The sequence below is a fragment of the Chiloscyllium plagiosum genome, chromosome 41 (assembly GCF_004010195.1).
Source record: "Chiloscyllium plagiosum isolate BGI_BamShark_2017 chromosome 41, ASM401019v2, whole genome shotgun sequence".
NCBI classification, from domain to species: Eukaryota; Metazoa; Chordata; class Chondrichthyes; order Orectolobiformes; family Hemiscylliidae; genus Chiloscyllium; species Chiloscyllium plagiosum.
The window spans coordinates 9,894,702-9,914,436 of record NC_057750.1 but is presented as its reverse complement, the minus strand read 5'-3'; the positions used below and the strand labels follow the sequence as shown (position 1 = coordinate 9,914,436).

The 19,735-nt window shown below is 42.0% G+C and overlaps 2 protein-coding genes across 2 annotated transcripts in view; both read left to right on the top strand.

Annotated features, from left to right (window-relative positions):
* The first annotated feature begins 684 nt into the window (after positions 1–684).
* On the top strand, positions 685–14,724 carry tbcb (tubulin folding cofactor B). Its single transcript, XM_043680903.1, has 5 exons — positions 685–855; positions 8,398–8,494; positions 10,882–11,073; positions 12,996–13,068; positions 13,264–14,724. The coding sequence occupies exons 1-5, from the start codon at positions 751–753 to the stop codon at positions 13,379–13,381; spliced, it is 585 nt and encodes a 194-aa protein (XP_043536838.1). The 5' UTR covers positions 685–750; the 3' UTR covers positions 13,382–14,724.
* Positions 14,725–19,195: 4,471 nt separating this feature from the next.
* sdhaf1 (succinate dehydrogenase complex assembly factor 1) overlaps positions 19,196–19,735 on the top strand; it is a 4,008-nt gene continuing 3,468 nt past the window's right edge. The window contains exon 1 of the mRNA XM_043681087.1: positions 19,196–19,294. The gene's annotated coding sequence lies outside the window, so the exon portion shown is untranslated. The remainder of the gene's footprint in view (positions 19,295–19,735) is intronic.

Here is a 19,735-nt window from a genome sequence, read left to right as displayed (position 1 = left end):
TCTGGCCTATCACCCTCACCTTGACCTCTTTCCACCTATCACATTTCTGACGCCCCTCCCCCAAGTCCCTCCTCCCTACCTTTTATCTTAGCCTGCTGGACAAACTTTCCTCATTCCTGAAGAAGGGCTTATGCCCGAAACGTCGATTCTCCTGTTCCCTGGATGCTGCCTGACCTGCTGCGCTTTTCAAGCAACACATTTTCAGCTGAGACATGATTAGCCGAAGGTTCACTCCTCTTTCCGCTGCCGCATTCCCCCCCCCGGCTTATCTTTTGCCACTGAGAGAATTGCCCTATGTTCTCCTGGGACTATGGTGACTTGAAAGAATGCTATCTGGTCTTTTATAGCATCAGAGAATTTTACAAGATGGAAACCGACTCTTCAGTCCAATTTGTCTATGCCAGCCAGGTTTCTCAAATGAAACTAGTCCTATTTGCCCAGAATCCCTCTTATTTTTATCTACCTGTACTTTCCAAATGTCTTTTAAATGTTGTAACTACAACCAGAATTGACCACTTCTTCTGGCAGTTCATTCCATATGCAAGCCACCTTCTGTGTGGAAAAAGTTGCATCTCAGGTCCCTTTTAATTCTTTCTTGTTTCACCATGTAACAGATTTTGAAATGCAATTAAACTTTTCAAACCTGATGTTCAGACTAGATACGTTGTGATTAAGCTGTGTTTAAAACCTTGGTGTTCACTTGTTTAATAGTGCAAACTGGAACTGATTGTGGGCTCTCCAGCCTCCTGCATGGAACTGCAGTTATTCAGTGCAGAAGACAAATTCATTGGTTCATTAGATCAAGATGATGCACTCCTTGGTTCCTATCCTGTTGACGACCGCTGCCGAATACATGTGAGTATCACAATTGCTTTCAATTATACCATTTTGTTAAAAGCTTCAGGAAAAATATTGTAAATTTCAAAAGTTCTCCTTTTTGATCTTCCACTTTCTTTTCAATATGCCTTTCTTGGTAATTCCCTTGATATAATCAAGTGCTGTCTGCGGTTCTTGTTGCCTCTATTATCACTCTGCTCTTATTGTTGCTTTTTCTGATTTTTAGTGCTTGAATTTAACAAGGCTGGTGTTGTACTAAGTATGAAGCCAATGCTATGGAACTAAGCTTGCTTGACAAATTTGTGTTTATATCCATGGCTCTATTTGATGCTTGTCAGGAATATACAAATTAGTGGGCCATTTTGTCCCTAAAGCCACCACCTCCACTGTAAAAAGATCTTGGCTGAGCTGATTCTTGCCAACCTCTGATAACGTTTGACATGCTTATTGGTCAAGAATCTATCTACTTCTGCTTTTAAATATTTGATGACACAGCTGTCCATGCTCTGTGGTGTAGAGAATTCCATAAACACTCATTCCCCCAGAGAGAGAAATTCTTCTCATCTCTATCCTAAATGGAAAGCCTCTAATTTTAAACTGCCTGACCTGATTCTAGATTCTGACAAGTGGAAACATCTTTTCAACATCCACCCTGTCAAGTCCTTTCAAGATATTAGAGCCATAGAGATGTGCAGCATGGAAACAGACTCTTTGGGCCAACTCATCCATGCTGACCAGATATCCTAAACTAATCTAGTCCCATTTACCAGCATTTAGCCCATGTCTCCCTGCCCTTATTCTTCATATACCCATCCAGATGCCATTTAAATGTTGTAATTGTACCAGCCTCACCACTTCCTCTGGAAGTTCATTTCATACATGCACCACCCTCTGTGTGAAATGTTGTCCCTTAGGACCCTTTTAACTTTTTTCCCCTCTCACCCTAAACCTATGTCCTCTAGTTCTGGACTCCACCACCCCAGGCAAAAGACCTTGTCTATTTACCCTATCCATGCTCCCCACGATTTTAATAAACCTTTGAGGTCACCTATCAACCTCAAATGCTCCAGGGAAAATTACCCAGCCTATTCAGCCTCTCCCTATAGCTCACCCTTCAACCCTGGTAACATCCTTAAATCTTTTCTGAACCCTTTCAAGTTTCACAGCATCCTTCTGATAGGAGAGAGACCAGAATTGCACACAATATTAAATTACTTAGAATCATAAAATCCCTACAGTACAGAAAAAGGCCAGTCAGTCCATCGGGTTAGCCCCAACCCTCCAACAGCATTCCACTCCAATCCTCATAACACGATGTTTACTGTGGCTAATCCACCTAGCCTGCACACCCTTGAACACTACAGGGCAATTTAGCAAGGCCAATCCACCTAACTTGCACATCTTTGGAATGTGGGAAGAAATCGGAGCATCCAGTGGAAACCATTTAGACATGGGGAGAAGCTGTAAACCCCACATAGTCAGCAGTGTCTCTGGCGCTTATAATCCCTAACAAAAGCATCACATTGCTCTTTTGGTGAGAAGCCAAGATTTCAACTTGCTATCAGACATTTGCAGCACTTCAGAAGAAAGAAGCATTTTGGAATCACTTCCCCAGTGTGTTCAGTCGAAGAAATTCTCTTGAAATTTGAAAAGCGATTGCGTATTCTGTAAATATATTCCTTCTCACTAGCGCTGCTGTTCTCTTTTTCAATCAATGTTCAAGTTAAAATTCTGTCCTATTAACTGCATGGGCTGGGCCCCTTTTTGGTCACTCTTGCTCTTGTGCTCGTCATTTTTTTTAACATAAATTCACCTACCATCACAACAGATCAATGGCAGACGCCATCACTCTGGCCCTAAACTCATCCCTGAAACATATGGGCACCTACATATTCTCTTCAGCTCTGCCTTTCAAACCATAATTCTAATCAAATATATCCCCAAATTCTGAGACCTAGGCCTCCGCTCCCCCCCACAACTGGATCCTCAACTTCTTGACCCACAGACTGTGTAATCAGTAAGGATAGATGCCAACACCTCCACAGTAATCCTCAAACACCAGTGCCCTGCAAGGTTGCATATGTAGCCCTTTACTAATCTCCTTCTATACTCATGACTGGATGACCAAATACTGTTCTAACTCCATTTACAAGTTTACGGATGACATCGCTATAGTGGATCGGATCTTAAACAATAATGAGACATTGTGCAGGAAGGAGTGAACTTAGTGGCATGCTGTAAAGATAACAATCTCTTCCCTCAATGTCAGCAAAAAGAAGGAGCTGGTCATCAACTTCAAGAAGTGAAGTAGAGGTCATGCCTTTTTCTGTATCAATGCTGCTGCGGTAGGTATGGTCAAGAGCTTCAAGTTCCTAGAAGTAAAGTCCACTAACAATCTGTCCTGGTCCACCTACATTGACACTAACATTAAGAAAGCACACCAATGTCTCTACTTCCTTAAAAAGCTAAGGAAATTAGTTATGTCCACAGTTATTCTTTCCAATTTTTATATATGCACCATAGAAAGCATCCTATTTGCTTGCATCAGTTTGGTGCGCAACTACTCTGCCAAGACAACACACAATCAGTTATGAATGCAGCCGAGTCCATCATGCAAACCAGCCTTCCATCCATTGACTCAGTCTGTACTTCACACCGCCTCAGGAAAGCAGCCAACATAATTAAAGACCCAAAGTTTGAGAAGATTAGTTGCTCGGAGAATTCACCACTAAGGTACACAGGAAAGCCACACACACAGACCAAGTCCTGAACCATGAAAGCAACCACCCCAATACACACAAACGAAGTTGCATCAAGACACTATTCAAAAGGGCCACAACACACTGCAGCACACCAGAACTGCAAAAAGAGGAAGAGGAACACCTATACAAGGTATTCGCCAAAAACGGATATCCTCGCAATTTCATCAACAGATGCCTAAGGGAAAGACAACGGGACGAGGACATGCCGCAACCCAAAGGACTAGCCACACTACCATACATCAAGAACATCTCTGAAATGACAGCCAGACTACTGCGACCACTAGGACTTATAAAGAGCACACAAACCAACAGCCACACTCCGACAACAACTCACCAGAACGAAGGACCCGATATAGGGCACTATATCGTACACTATATAGGACAAACAGGAAGACAGCTAACGATCCGCATCCACGAACATCAACTAGCCACGAAACGATACGACCAGCCATACCTAGTAGCCACACACGCAGACGACAAGCAACATGAATTTGACTGGGACAACACTACCATTATAGGGCAAGCGAAACAAAGAACAGTCAGGGAATTCCTAGAAGCATAGCACTCATCCACAAACTCCATCAACAAACACATCGACCTGGACCCAATATACCGGCCACTACAGCGGACAGCTGAAACTGACAACTGGAAGCGGCAGGGACAGGCCACTATAAATGCCGAAGGAAACACCACAGAAGCGCTTCACAGGAGGCTCCCAAGCACTGAGGATGTCACCTAGACAGGGGACAAAACGTTTGCAACAAAAACTTCCAGCTCGGCGAACAGAACCACAGCAATTAAAGACCCTCCTACCCTTGTTACATTCTCCCTCCCACCCCCACCAGGCAGAAGATAGAAAAGTTTGAAAATATGTGCCAATAGATTCAAGAACAGCCAGCAAGAAGCTGTTATGTGACATTTGAATGGACCCCTCCTACTAAAGTTGATCTTTCTCTGTAGCTATAACAATATATTCTGCTGCCTTTTCTGTTACCCTGGTGTACTTATGTTATGATTTGCATGAGTAGCATGCAAAACTATATTTTTCACTCTATCTTTCTGGATAGATGTGATAATAAGTTAGCTATGACAATCAGTCAATGTTATTAGAGCAAAAGAAAGGTCCATTGTTTCTGAGGCCGTCATCAAGCATCTATCTGTTCAAATCCCATTTTTCAGCACTTGGCCCGTCGTCTTTCAAGTACTCTTAAAATGTCTTCAGGGTTCTCGCCTCTACCAACCTTTTAGACGGTGAGTTCCAGATACCCACCACCCCCTCCACAAAAAAAAAGTTTTCCTCGAATCCCCTCTAAACTTCCTGCTCCTTCCCATTAAAATTGTGCCCCTCATTATTTCTTTCTCAGTTAAGGGGAGATGTTTCCCCTTATTACCCTATCTATGCCTCTCAAATCTTTGTACACTTATGAAGCCACAATTAGTGGTATAGTGGAAGTGAAGAAGATTATCTAAGATTACAAAGAGATTTTGATCAATTGGATCAATGGGCTGAGGAGTGGCAGATGGAGTTTAATTTGGACAAGTGCAAGGTATTACATTTTGATAAAACAAACGAACATGATTTGCACAATTTAAAAGGTATTAGGTATTGTTGTGGAACAGAGATCTAGGGGTTCAGGTATATAATTCTTTGAAGTTTGCATCACATGTAATCAGGGTGATCAAGAAGATGTTTAGGTGTTCTTGAATCATTGCTTAGACCTTTTGAGTATAGAAGTTGCAACCTTTCACTTTTCAGGATTAAATTCCATTTGCATATCTGACTAATATCTTGGAGCAAGGCCTACCTCCTTTGTTATTTACTATAATACCAATTTTCATATCATCTGTAAACTTATTGATCTATACTACAAATAGCAATACTAAATCCTGAACACAGGCAACCAGTCACAGGGTTGTACAGTACGTTGGTGAAGCCTCTTCTGGAGTAGTGTCCAGTTCTGGAAGAACTGCTATTGGAAGAATATTATTAAGCTGTACTGGGTTCAGAAAAGATTTGAGGATGTTGTTAGGAATGCAGCATTTGACTTAGTAATGATAGGCAGGATGTTTCACTGGAACATAGGGGGTTGAGGGGTAATCTTTTATAGTGGTTTATAAAATTATGACTGATTGGTTTGATATGGGGAATAGCAAGGTATTTTCCCTAGGGTGGGGGATTTCAAGACAGGCAGTGTATTTTTAGGGTTAGCAGAGAAAGTTTTTTAAAAGAACATGAGAGGCAACTTTTTTTTTACGAGTGGTTCGTGTGTGGAATGAACGTCCAGAGGAAGTGGTGGGTGTGAATATAGTTACAACATTTAAGACCTTTGGATAAATACATTGAATAAGAAATATTTGAGCGTGATATGGTCTAAGTGCAGGCAGGTGGGACTAGTTTAATTTGGGACTATGATTGCATGAACTAGTTGGACCGAAGGCTTTGTTTCTGTGCTGTATGACTCAAACAGGATACCCCCTACATCCCCAAAAAAGTATCCTCTGCTCTAAGGAAAACAACTCCAACTCATCTAGTCTTCCTTCATAACTGAATTTCTTTAGCCCAGGCAACATCCTGGTGATTTTTGTCTACAAGGAAGGATGTGATTGCACATAGGATGTAACGTAGTGACTGGAACTGCACTAAAGTAGACAAGCTGTAGTTGTGCTAATGTTATATACAGCTCACATATTAAACCCTGCTCTAGTATTTGGTAATTTGACTAATAAAGGCGAGAACATCATATCAATCCTTAAACACCTTATCTACCTGCTTCAAGAATCTATGGGCATGCACACTAAGGTGTGCATCCTAGGGTCCTACCATTCAATGTGTCTGATCTCGTTCATCCTCCCAAAAGGCATCACCTCTCACTTTTCAGGATTAATTTCCATTTGCCTATCTCGTATCCTGGAGCAAAGCGTACCTCCTTTGTTTTTTACTACAACACCAATTTCCATATCATCTGCAAATTTATTGATCTATACTACACATTGCAAGAGACCTGATACTGAATCCTGAACACAGACAACCAGTCACAAAAACACTCTCTGAATCATTCTCTGCTTCCTGCCACTACGGCAATTTTGGATCCAATTTTCAAATTTGCCTAGATCCAGTAGATTTTTGCTTCTAACCAGTCTTCCAAGAGAGATCTTGATAGAAGCCTTCCTGAAATCCATGTAGATTAAATCAACTGCACTATCCTCATTTGTACACCTAGTCACTTATTTCAAACATGTTATTTTCCTAATACTTTTTGCCAGATGTTTGGGTAAAAAAAATGATAATGCAAAATAAAGTTAATGAATAAGTTAGTAACCTGTGTATATTACCAACTTGTTGCTCTAAATTCCTCTTTGGAGATTTACAGACTAATTTTCTTTGTAATGTTGCTGAAGGGCACATTCATGCTATTTCAGTTTGTGATTGTTAATTGGGAAAATGTAGAGCACTCTTTGTTAGTTTTCATTACAAGAAATTTTATTTCTTGGAATTTGAAAGAATTAGCAGATGAACATGTTTGGAAGTGTTAACCACAAATGTTTTGGGTGGTGTGGAATTCCTATAATGGGGTGAATTCACTTCACCTCACCACTACTGAGCTGATGGGCGGGAATTTAATTTAAATATTCATTATTAATTTATTATTTTTTAATTTAAAAAGCTTTGCTAAAATGCCAAAATATCAGAATACCATATGGGTGTATGGACAAGCTCTTGGTTCAGATAGAAATCTTAAGATAGGAATATTTCAGTATAGAGTAGAAATAGTGTGCTTGATGGGATTTAGTTTTGGCATTGGGCAGACCATCAGTCTATCTTTACTGTGCGGAGATTGTGCAGACAATTATTACCATCTTGTTGGGTTTCAAAGAGGCTTGGAAGTTCTAGTCCAGGATGCTATTAAGGTAAACTTGCAGGTTGGGTCAGTAGTTAGGAAGGCAAATGCAATGATTATGTTTATTTTGAGGATTTGAATGTAAAAGTCGGGATGTACATCAGTTGCCCTGACTCTGGACAGACCACATTTGGAGTAGAGGGCGACCCCCATATCTGCAGAACCATTTTCTGCGGTTTCACTTGCCCGTGGTTTACCGCAGCTGGAACATATAAAAGGGAACTTCTGGAACCAGGGACTAGGAGGCTGCAGGTAAGGTACACTTCCCATTTAAATGAATGGGTTTGCTACAGTCCGTGATTTTGGGCTTCCGCTGTAGGTCCTGGAGCTTTTCCCCCATAGCTACGCCCGGGGGGTGGGTGTCTACTGTATTGTGTGCAGTTTTGGGTCCCATATCTCAAGAAGGATGTATTGGCCCTGGAGCCGTTCAGTGGAGGTTCACGAGAACGGCCCCAGGAATGAAAAGCTTAATGTTGTGGAAAGTTTGTTGGAGTTAAGAACGATGAGGGGGGAATCTAATTGAAGCATACAGAATACTGTTTGGCCTGACAGAGTGGATGTTGGGAAGATGTTCCATTGGTAGGAGAGACCCAGGACCTGAGGTCACAGCCTGAGAGTAAAGGGAAGACCTTTTAGAACGGAGATAAGGAGAAACCTCTTCAGCCAGATAGTGGTGAATCTATGGATATCATTGCCACAGAAGGCTGTGGAGGCCAGGTCATTTGAGTAGATTTAAGACTGAGGTAGATAGGTTATTGAGTATCCAGGCTTTTGGGGAGAATGGGGTTGAGAAATTTAGCAGCCATGATTGGGTGGTGGAGCAGACCCAGTGAGCTCAATGGCCTAATTTCTGCTTCAATGTCTTATGGTCTTATAATTTCAAATATTTGTTTTTGTAGGTAATAGACCAAAGTGGAGTGAAGATTGGAGAGTTTGAAGATGTGTCTAAAGTTATAAAGTATGAAATGTCCAATGAAGCATATGATAAAAGAGCAGGTAAGATGATTTTGAGCAATGCTCTGCACTGGCTAATTTTGATATTCTTGCATACTTGTACTTAAATGGAAGATAGAGTCTGTATTTAATAATGCATAGAACTGATTTTGTAAAATGGAATAGTTGGGTAAAGAACTGGTTATAATTAGGAAATGTGCATGAGACACCTGAAATGATGTATTTTAAGAAAGTTGTAGGGCTGAATGCAACATCAAATCTGGTTTGTAACTTTTTAAAATGCCTTTGCACCCATCCTTCACACATGATGTCTCTAAGCTATAGACATAATGAGAAATAAACTATACTAGCCTTCTGGGTAGAGATATGACCTTCATTGATCCTTCTGAACTTGTCTATCTGCAAATCGTAAATGAAAGCCCAAGGTCTTCATAGAGGTACTTATTGTGTATATGAGTGAAATATGAAGTATGAGTGAGCTCCTTCAAAACACTGAACATAAATCAGCCCACCATCTTGTCCCATTGTCCAACTCCTTATTGCTGTCTCAGACTTGTACTATAGCATAAAGTTGCAACAAGATTTTGTCAGACGTAAACCTGACAGCCTGCATTTTCAGCAGAATTAAACAGCAGTCACTTAACTATGTACCCTGCATGTTAAATCCTACCATGAAACTTGTGTGTAAGCAACTTTTAACTAGTCATTATTTCTAGCCACAAGTTCACATGCCATGGAGTTAAAAAATGGCAAAAAAAACTTACTTGTGAGAGTTTAAACCAAGACCTAATCCAGTATGTGTACGTATGAATAGGATATTTCACAGAAGTTTCCACCATTCTGGGAAAAACAGCTGACTTGATTGGCATTCACTCACAAACACTCTGACCCTGCACCATGATGAGTGCTTTGTAGCAGCAGCATAATCCATGTAGAAGATATACCGCAGAAATTCACTAGGACTTAGACAGCACCTTTCGAATCACTAACATCTAGAAGGACCAGGGCAGCAGATATCTGCATCTGCAAGTACCTTCTGAAGATACTCATCACCCTGACTTGTAAATATATCACCAATCCTTCAGTATCATGGATTCTGAGATTCCCTTCCTAACAGCATTGTGAGTGGACTGCAGTGGACTGCAGTAAATCATGAAGACTGCTCACCACCACCTTTTCACAGACAACTAAGGTTGGGCAACAAATGCTGGCCCAGCCAGGGACTCCATATCCCATGGATGAATAAATAAGGAAAAAACCTTGTTACAATTACAGTTTCTTCCTAATGTTTTTACTGCACTTTCTGTACATGGCAGTTACCTTGGACAAATTATTCTAGAACAAATAATCTTAAATTACAGCTTGGATAGCATGGAGCAGTGAATCCTTAAGCGATTGGAATATGCACCTGAAATATTGTCTGTTCAGGGTATCCTCAAGATCTCTCTGGTAGTGCAAGTATTTCACTGATGGACCAAATTGACTGAGGCTAAACTGTTTTTTGAAGTTCAGCTTTTATTTTGTTTCAATTTATAATTCATTTTAATAGCATATCTTACTAAAGTTTTGCCAAAATTCCTGTACAAACATTCTGATGTTTACTGTTCTGTTCTGTAATGCAGAACTTTGAGAAAACGGATTCTCATGGAGATCATACTAACCTCCCAGCTTGGACAGTAGCAATCCAATATGGAATTAAGAGCATGGGCCCCAGCTTGGCTAACTGGCCATGCCCAAGTTAGTACAGTGGCAAGATGGCAGCATATCATGTTGATAAGTAGCGTTCTTAGCAGCTGATGAGTAAATAGGGGTGTGGACAAAATGCAGTCTCATCATATTTTCAGTCTGGCTTTCTGTCCTCATACAGTAGTTCTCCTTCTCCCCACCCACCCCTCCACCAGGGGTAGGTTCAAAGACCTACTGCGGAAGGCCAAAAACACAAATTTAAATGGGAAATGTATCTTCCTGGCAGCTTCCTGGTTCAGGATAGTTCCCTTTTTATATGATCGGGGCATGGTAAATCGCAGTAACCAGACCTGTGGATGCAAGGGTTGCCCTGTAGTTACTTATGCAGCTTCTAATTTCCACATTAACAGTTCATAATCACAAAATAAAGTCTACACCTACGTAAGGAAAAATAAAGCATTTTTAGTTTGAAACAGGAGCACTTCGATCTATCGGCTTTGGAGAGGAGGAGTTAGTACGTGTATAGTGGCGAAAGTACTAAGCTAGTTTTGCTGAGAGCTGATGGGTGAAGTTTGGTCTGTGACACTAGTCAAAAAGATTTCAATTGTTTAACTTCTGTATGAAATTGTTAATCCGTCTATCTCCGTCTGTCTCTCTTTCTCTCACTCAAACCTGATGGAGTAGTTTTATCTGAAAGTCTTCTGGCAGTTTGTAACCAAATAACTACCTGGTTTCTATTTTAGATTCGATGCGTTTGTTCCTGAAGCAAAGTAAATTGGGCTTGTATAATGAGGAGCAGAAAGAAAAAGATAAAATTGAGCTTGAGCGGAGAGTACAAGAAGAAAAAGCTTTGGCTGATGCCATTCTAGTTGGTGCAAGATGTGAGGTTGTAATTTCGGGGCAGCCATCCAAACGAGGCACCGTAATGTATGTGGGTAAGTTGGTTGTGACTTGGTGGGAGAATCCACAATGGTTAACTTTTTAAAGAAAAAAACTTTGTATTTGGACCTATAATGTGGGCTGTATTCCACAAAAGTGATTTAATCTTTTGAATTGAGACAATTGTTCACACACTGAGTTAAGCGCAAATTATTAAACAATCAGTTATATCAAGTGCATCCAAAGATAAAGCCACCATAGTTCCATAGGTCCACAGGGCAGTTTTTTGATTAGAAACAGTTGGTTGAGTTTAACCTGAGGGTCACTTTGACTCAGGTGAGGGGCAGATTTGAGAAGGCATGAACCATCATGGTGACCTCAGCCTAATGGAATAGAATCTACACTGTTAGCATCACTCTGCATCATGAATCAGCTGACCAGCCAACTGAGCTAACCAATCCCCAAACCAAGTGCATCTATGGTTCGGCACATAATAAATGTTTATAACAGGGTAAAAACAATGACTGCAGATGCTGGAAACCAGATTCTGGACTAGTGGTGCTGGAAGACCACAGCAGTTCAGGCAGCATCCGAGGAGCAGGAAAATCGACGTTTCGGGCAAAACCTTTATTCCTGATGAAGGGCTTTTGCCCGAAACGTCGATTTTACTGCTCCTCGATGCTGCCTGAACTGCTGTGCTCTTCCAGCACCACTAATCCAGAAAATGTTTATAACAGGCATGTGAATGTAGCTGATCTTAAAAGGATAATTCCATTTGATTCCCGTGACTGTGGGCTCTAGAACCAGGGACACAATTTCAGAATAAAGTACAAGCTCTTTGGGATTGAGATGAAGAGAAATCTCTTCACTGATGGTTAAACTTTGGAATTCTCCACTCTAGGTAGTAGTAAAAGCTCAGTCATTTGGTAAAATTAAGACAGATATTGAAATTTCTAGTTAAAAATCACAAAACAGTTATGCAGGGCAATGGTTAGGCTGCATCTGAAGTATGGTGTATAGTATTCTCCTTATCTAAGAAAGGATATAAGTGCATTGGAAGCAGTTCAGAGAAGGTTCACAGAATAATACATGGGATGAAGTGATCTCTTTGAGGAAAGATTAGACAAGCTAAACCTGATTCCAGTAGACCTTAGAAGTTTAAAGCTGATTTGATTGGAATACAGAGGAATGTCGATTATCTGAATTTCGGATTTTCCGAACAAGATCGCAAAGTCCCGATGCTTGGTTAAACTGTATTATCCAACTATACGAGTATCTGAAGAAAATACTCCCTCCAGTGTTGTTCAGTTAATTGAGGTTTCTCTACATAAAGTTTTGGTGTAGTTTTGACCAGGTGAATGTGGAAAGGATGTCTCCTCCTCTGAAAATCTAAAACTTGGGGTCCATTTAAGACTGAATTGAGGATTTTATTTTTTGTTTGTTTTGTTTGAGGATTGAGAGTTGGACCAAAGGGTGTGTTTCTGTTCTGTACATCTCTGACTCTATTGTACAACATAATGCTAACCTCTGAAGTAACATATATTGGGAAGAGAGAAATTTTGAACACCTTTATTATAATAAATGATGGTTGTTGATCTATGCTGACCTGTGTATCTTTTGGAGACCTTTGTTGCTTTTCCTCATTGGCCTTGGTTGGATACTAACTCATAGGGTATTTGTTTTGGTTTGAATATTACATAATTCTTGTATGTATCCTAAAGAATATTATTTTTAAGTAAGTTTGTTCAGTTTCTTCGTTCTGGTTGAGAAATTTTGAACAAGGAACAAGAGTCCATAGGCCACTTTAAGTGAGGCAGCTTCATCCAGGACCCATACGTCTTGCTGTCGACCTCCATTGGATATTTCACAATTACTTAATGTGTATTCATAGTCTACATAACACAATTCCGGTGTGGATTTGTACATAGTCTCTCATGCTTACACTATTGATGACTTATCTGCAGTTTTTCTGTTTCAGGTCAAACAGATTTTAAACCAGGATATTGGATTGGACTGAAGTATGATGAACCTTTAGGGAAACATGATGGCAGGTAAAGTATGCTTTGACATTCAATTGCTACCAGTGATTGTTATTTCAGAATAAGTCAATAGCCTTTTTGAATGTAAAATTGCCACTGCTGTGCAGGAGTATCCTGCTGTTTATGTAGTTGCTTTTTGTTGTTTGTTAGTACAGAACTTGAGTATTCAGCATTAATTCCTTTTTTGTTTGTTTGTTTCTTTTGCAGTGTGAATGGGAAGAGATATTTTCAGTGTCACAACAAATATGGTGCATTTGTGAAGCCACAATCTGTAACAGTGGGAGATTATCCGGAGGAGGACTATGGTCTAAATGACGAAATGTGAATACTACTAATTGCCTACAGCTTGGAAGCATTGACACACTATCTGTGGACTTTTGTCCTTATAATGCTGACTACGTTGATTATTCCTTACAGCCACATTCAGGTGCTTGGAATTCCTGAATATGTTGGGACTTTGATGTTATCTTGTTTACATGCTCTACAGATAGAGTTTTGGCTCATGGTGAAATAGAGATGACCATTACGCTTATATTAGCAAGATTAAGATTTCTAATTTACTGGCTGACACTAGTTACTTGTAAATTTGCTGAGTTTGCAACATACACTAGTTTGACAGCTAGTCACTGCCCATGTCACTGCTGGGATTTCTGAGGAAACACTTGCGTGAAAAATTGCTAGTCCTAATGTAAGCCATGGTAATTGATATCATATAACATCAGACCTGGACATTCTTCCATAATGCCCATCACAGCTTATTTAGGCATATTTGTGAAAGAACATTTGATCCCTTTTTGAATTTTGTGTCATTTATACTTACATATTTTTTCTCACTAGGGCAAAGATCAAAAGTTGAAATCAATGATCTGCTGCTGATTGCCACAATAGTAACTTTAGATAATATTGCCAGCTACATTGGTGAATACCACTTTAAAGTAGCAGATTGTATATCACTTGTTTCCTGTGATTGAAAGTCACAACAATAGGTCTTAAATGATTTTAATTTATTCTAAGACACCTGTTGATGCAACTTCTGCAAACAAAGGCTTTAAATCTTGCATCAATACTGCCTTGATTCTGTACTGACCTAAGTTATTTATGCACAAGACTGTCACATCAGCTGTGTAAGACATTGGATGGTAAACATGTCTTTTTTTTACTAATGTTTTCTTTTATTCTTTTCTTGTGAGTTCATAACATTTAATTGAGATTGTAAAGTGTACATTATCTTGCCAAACATCTCCATCCTTCTCTTTAAAAGGATGGGACAATGATTTACTCCTATGTCACTGAAATGTTGCTTTATAAGGAGGGTGTGCGCCTAACATTTTTTGTGTTGAATGAAAACAACATTTCTGTTTCTGCCTTAACTTGTACTACTGGACATTCTCTTTGATTATCCTTCAAATCCAGTGAGAAATTAACATTTTGAAGTACAGCACCGTTTACTTATATCTCATTTTTTCTGGTATAAATGTTTTAAAAGAAAAAAACCATCTGTTGGAAACCTATTACTTGATCACCAAGATGTGTTTGACAGTTGACTGCACTATTAAGGTTGCCCCTGCAGTAAAGTTTTGGGACAAAAATACCTATGTGTTTTTTGTGGTGAGATGTAAAAGATAGTGGAGAAATAAAGCATCCTTACCTCATGGAGGCTTTACATTGTATTCTGATCAATTCTTGAATTAGCCATTGTTATGTAAACTATATTTATAACTGATTTGGACAGCAAAACATGCATCAGAATCTTCCTCTAATTATTTGATTTCATTAACAATAAAACCTGTTTCTAATTAACATAGTGGGTGGGAAGGTAAAGGTGCTATTTCTACATGACTGATTAATGTGCAAAGAACACTGACTTAAGTAGTAAATGGTCCAAATAAAGATTATTACCTGTACAGTGTATGGAGATTTGACAGTAAAAACCATTATATTGTCTTCTATAGTAATACTATTTTGGTAGTGCCATGTTACAGTTCATTCAGAGTCCATGTTGGCGTAACAACTTGAACTTTTATATGCGTATTGTAATCTGGATCTACAGATAGTCATGATAGAAGTTCCAGAATTCTTTCCAACACATGGTGTGTGTTATAGGTTGTGACACAATATGCTTGCTGTTTTTCTGAGAGGAACACACTGGATTAATTGATGTATGCAGGAAGCCACACTTTGTTTCCTGGAGGATCGAGATAGTGGTCAGCAGTGACTTCAAAGGAGCAGGCAGGCAAAGCCAGCTTCGACACTAGGGATGGAACGTAACTCTGTGCTTGTGTGTAGTGTGATGAAGGTACTGTTGGGAAAAGTACAACGGTCAAGGCTAACAGGTTTCACAGGGTAGGGGGATAGTGAGGTTGACAGCTAATACTGTAGTGGGATGAATGAAGAGAATTATGAATGAGAGGATATTGCCAGCTCCTTAAATCTCTTCCATTCAGTTAGAGTATGCCTGATCTAGGCCTCTGTTCCATTTACCCATTTTTTTTTTGTTCCAGTTTCTATATCCCTTGATAAATACATTTTTATTAGGTTAATTGGTCTATTTTGAAAATTAGTTACAGCATTCATAGGCTTTAGAAGGTGGGAGAAGGTTTTCCTGTAGTCCTTAAGTGGAAAGAGTCTTTCCTGCTTTTATTTCTAGCCTTGCTTTCATTGTAAGATTGTGATCCCTTTTTCCATTTCTTGGTATCTAACTTATTTCTTAATGTATTTCAAATATGTCTGACTTAATCTCTCAACCTTCTAATCTCAAGGAATACAAGCCATATTTATGCAATCAGTCATCATTCGCCCCCACATCTGCTTCTGCATGAAGCACTATCTGCTTCAAGTTCTGTATAAACTTTTCTCTAAGCTGAACTTGTTACTCCCAATGAAAGGCTCTGTATAATAACTGAAGCATCTCCTTGTCTTTCTACTGAACACTGAAGACAAGGAATAACAACCCATTAGACTTTGTGATTGACCTTTTTGTATCTTTTAAAAGTAGCTTCTAGTGACTTGTGTGCTTGAACCCCATAAATTATTTTGTTCCTCCTGTTCTTAATCATGAAAAGGTGGTAAAATATGCAGTTTGTCTTTTTTTTTGTATCCAAAATGAATTACTTTGGCATTTAGCCATATTGAACCATGTTCTCCAGTTTGCCATATTGTGTACTGATCCCACATTACTGCAGCAGTTTAAGATGACAGCATGATTAGGATGGAGTTATCCTGGAAATTGACCCATAAAGGAGTGATTCTAGTTCTAATTAGGGATGGTCATCAGTATTGTGCAGAGTATAGCGTGGAGGGGAACTTGCAATAGTAATGTATTCATTCCTCTGTTGCCCTTGTCTCTCAAGGTGATAGTGGGTTTTTTTTTTATTCATTTGTGGAATGTGGGCATCACTGGCTGGCCAACATTTATTGCCCGTCCCTAACTCCCGTTGACTGTTTTCTTCAACCCCTGGAGACCATGTGCTGTGGGTTGTCCCATAATGCCATTAAGGAGGGAATTCCAGGTCTTTGACACAATGACACTGAAGGAATGGTAGTATATTTCCAAGTCAGGATGGTGAGTGACTTGAAGTTGGCCGTGTTCCCATTTATCTGCTGCTCTTGTTCTTCTAGATGGAAGTGGTCATGGGTTTGCATGGTGCTGTCTAAGGATCCTTGAAATTTCTGCAGCGCATCTTGTAGATATTGCACACTAGTGCCACTGGGCATTAATAGTGGAGGGAGTGAATGTTTTTTGCATGTGGTGCCAGTCAACTGGGCTGTTTTGCCAAGGATGGTGAGTGTTATTGGAGCTGTACTCATCCAAATAGGTGAGGAGTATTCCATCACACTCCTGATTTGTGCTTTGCAGATGATGGACAGGCTTTGGGGAATCAGGACTGAGTTACTCATTGCAGTATGTAATGTGTCTAGTTTGGTTTTTGATCCATTCTAAGTCCAAACCATCTCTCCACCCCTGAGTGCTAATGTCTAGACTTTGGTGGCACATTCCCTGAATTCCACAGTGTGATGGGTGAAGCTCAATGACTCTTGAGATTCATCTCTGACTTTAAAATCACAAAAAGGCTAAATATTAACCAAGGGTTTGCAAGTTTAATACCAGTTTGCTGTGAAATGACTAATGTCACTATTCTAAATTGTGCTTGCTGTCAGTACCCAAATAGTAGCAAACTATAAAGCACTGCCTCTCCATAATCTAACCTTTTGGTAAATTGGCTACTGAAGTATAAGAAAAATTATTTACTTGCTCAGCATAACATGGGGTGGATAGGGGGGGGGGGGGGGGAGAGGTGATAGCCAGGAGTGGAGAAGGGGTTGGTGGTGTGGACCTAACAAGGGAATCGCAGAGGGAATTGTCTCTGCAGAATGTTGAAAAGGGTGGGGAGGGAAATGTATCTCTGGTGGTAGGGTCTGACTAGGTGTTGGAAATGGCGGAGGGTGGTGCAGTGCAACCCACCCTTCACTCCCACCACCTTCCCTAGCCACCGCAAGAGGTGTAGAACCTGCACCCATACCTTCCCCCCCCCCCCCCCCCCCCCCTCTGTCTAAGGTCCCAAAGGGTCCTTCCACACCTAACAGAGATTTTCCTGCACATCCAAATACCTCAATTGTGGCCATTGCTTTCGATGTGGTCTCCTCTACATAACGAAGACAGGACACCAACGCAGAGAACACCTCCAGGCCATTCACTAAACAACCTCACCGCTCTGTGACTGACCACTTAACTTGCCCCTCCCACTCCATCCAGGACATGCAAGTCCTGGGCCTTCTCCACCGCTAAATCCTAGACACCTGACGACTGGAGGAAGAACATCTCATCTTCTGCCTCAGGACTCTCCAACCACACGGAATCAATGTCAATTTAACCAGTTTCCCCATCTCCCCTCCCTGACCTTATCCCAGATCCAACCCTCCAACTGAGCACTCCCCTCTTGAACTGTCCTGCCTGTCCATCTTCCTTCCCACCTATCTGCTCTACCCTCTGCTCTGACCTATCACCATTATCCCCACCTCCATCTACCTATCGCATTCCTAACTACCTTCCCCCCAGCCCCACCCTGCCTATTTATCTCAGTATTCCTGATGAAGGGCATCAGCTTGAAACGTCGACACTCTCGCTCCTCCGATGCTATCTGATCTGCTGTGCTTTGACTCTGATCACCACCACCTCACAGTCTGGGATAATGGGTGGCGCTGCACTGGGGAGACAGCAGTTAGTGGCAATGGAAAAGCACAGCAGGTCGGGCAACATCTGAGGAGCAGGAGAATCGACGTTTCAGGCAAGAGCCCTTCAGCAGGAATGAGGCTTGTGGGCCAAGGGGGTGGAGTGATAAATGGGAGGGGGTGGGGGTGAAGGTAGGGTTGGGGAGAAGGTAGCTGAGAGTGCGATAGGTAGGTGGGATGGCAATAGGGTGGAATGGATAGGTGGGAAGGAAGATGGTCAGGTAGGATAGGTCAAGAGGACGGTGCTTTGTTGGAAGGTTGGAACTGGGATAAGGTGGGGGCTGGGGAAATGAGGAAACTGGCAAATTCCACATTGATGCCCTGGGCGGGTGGTTAGGGTGTGGCGATGTAGGAGCCCCAGGTCCTGCGTGCCCTTAGCGGAGTGGGAGGGAAGTTGAAGTATTCTAAGTGGTGATGGGTGGGGCTGCACTGGGAGGACCACAGTCAGTCAGTGGCGATGGGGGCACTGTGCAGGGAGGAACAGTGAGGCAGTGGCGATGGGTGGCGCTGCGCTGGGAGGACCACCGTCAGGTCAGTGGCGATGGGTGGCGCTGCGCTGGGAGGAACAACAGTGAGGCAGTGGCGATGGGTGGCGCTGCGCTGGGAGGACCACCGTCAGGCAGTGGCGATGGGTGGCGCTGCTCTGGGAGGACCACCGTCAGGCAGTGGCGATGGGTGGCACTGCGGTGGGAGGACCACCGTCAGTCAGTGGCGCTGTGGTGGGAGGACCACCGTCAGGTCAGTGGCGATGGGTGGCGCTGCGCTGGGAGGACCACCGTCAGGCAGTGGCCGATGGGTGGCGCTGCGCTGGGAGGACCACCGTCAGGCAGTGGCGATGGGTGGCGCTGCGGTGGGAGGACCACCGTCAGGCAGTGGCGGTGGGTGGCGCTGCGGTGGGAGGACCACCGTCAGGCAGTGGCGATGGGTGGCGCTGCGGTGGGAGGACCACCGTCAGGCAGTGGCGGTGGGTGGCGCTGCGGTGGGAGGACCGGAAGTTTCCAGGTAACTGGTAAGTGGGATATCTGGTTCATTGTGGATGTAAAGATGGGAAAAAGGGCTGCGATCTGACCGTCAGGAACTGAGTAGGTCACTGGCTTCATGGGCAATGTGAAGGACTAATTGGCCACTGGGTGTGTCTCTGTGGGGAATGAAAGGCCAACGTGCTCAGGGGGCTGAGGGAGGCTGGAAACCCTGGACTGCAAACAGAGTGTGCTGCAAATATTTAATCAGGGTGGAAACAGGTGGCTGCTCGCCTCCTTTTTAAACAATAAAAACCCAGAGAGCTCCACATTTCCTGATCAGAGATTCTGGTTCAGGCCCAGTTGAGAAACACAGGAGCCTGTTAGAGTAAGCCAGCTGGGAGGAGGGGGTGTTGGGCAGGGGTGGGGCTAGGGCAGTCAGGGGAGGGTTCAGTAGGAGGGGTTGTAAAACATGGACGGGGCAGAGCAGT

Bases quoted from the DNA above. Each gene is read 5' to 3' on its own strand.
- tbcb (XM_043680903.1), top strand. From the start codon at position 751: ATGGAACTGCAGTTATTCAGTGCAGAAGACAAATTCATTGGTTCATTA. The intron at 8,495-10,881 runs GTAAGATGATTT...TTTCTATTTTAG, and splicing joins AGCATATGATAAAAGAGCAG to ATTCGATGCGTTTGTTCCTG. The intron at 11,074-12,995 runs GTAAGTTGGTTG...TTTCTGTTTCAG, and splicing joins AGGCACCGTAATGTATGTGG to GTCAAACAGATTTTAAACCA.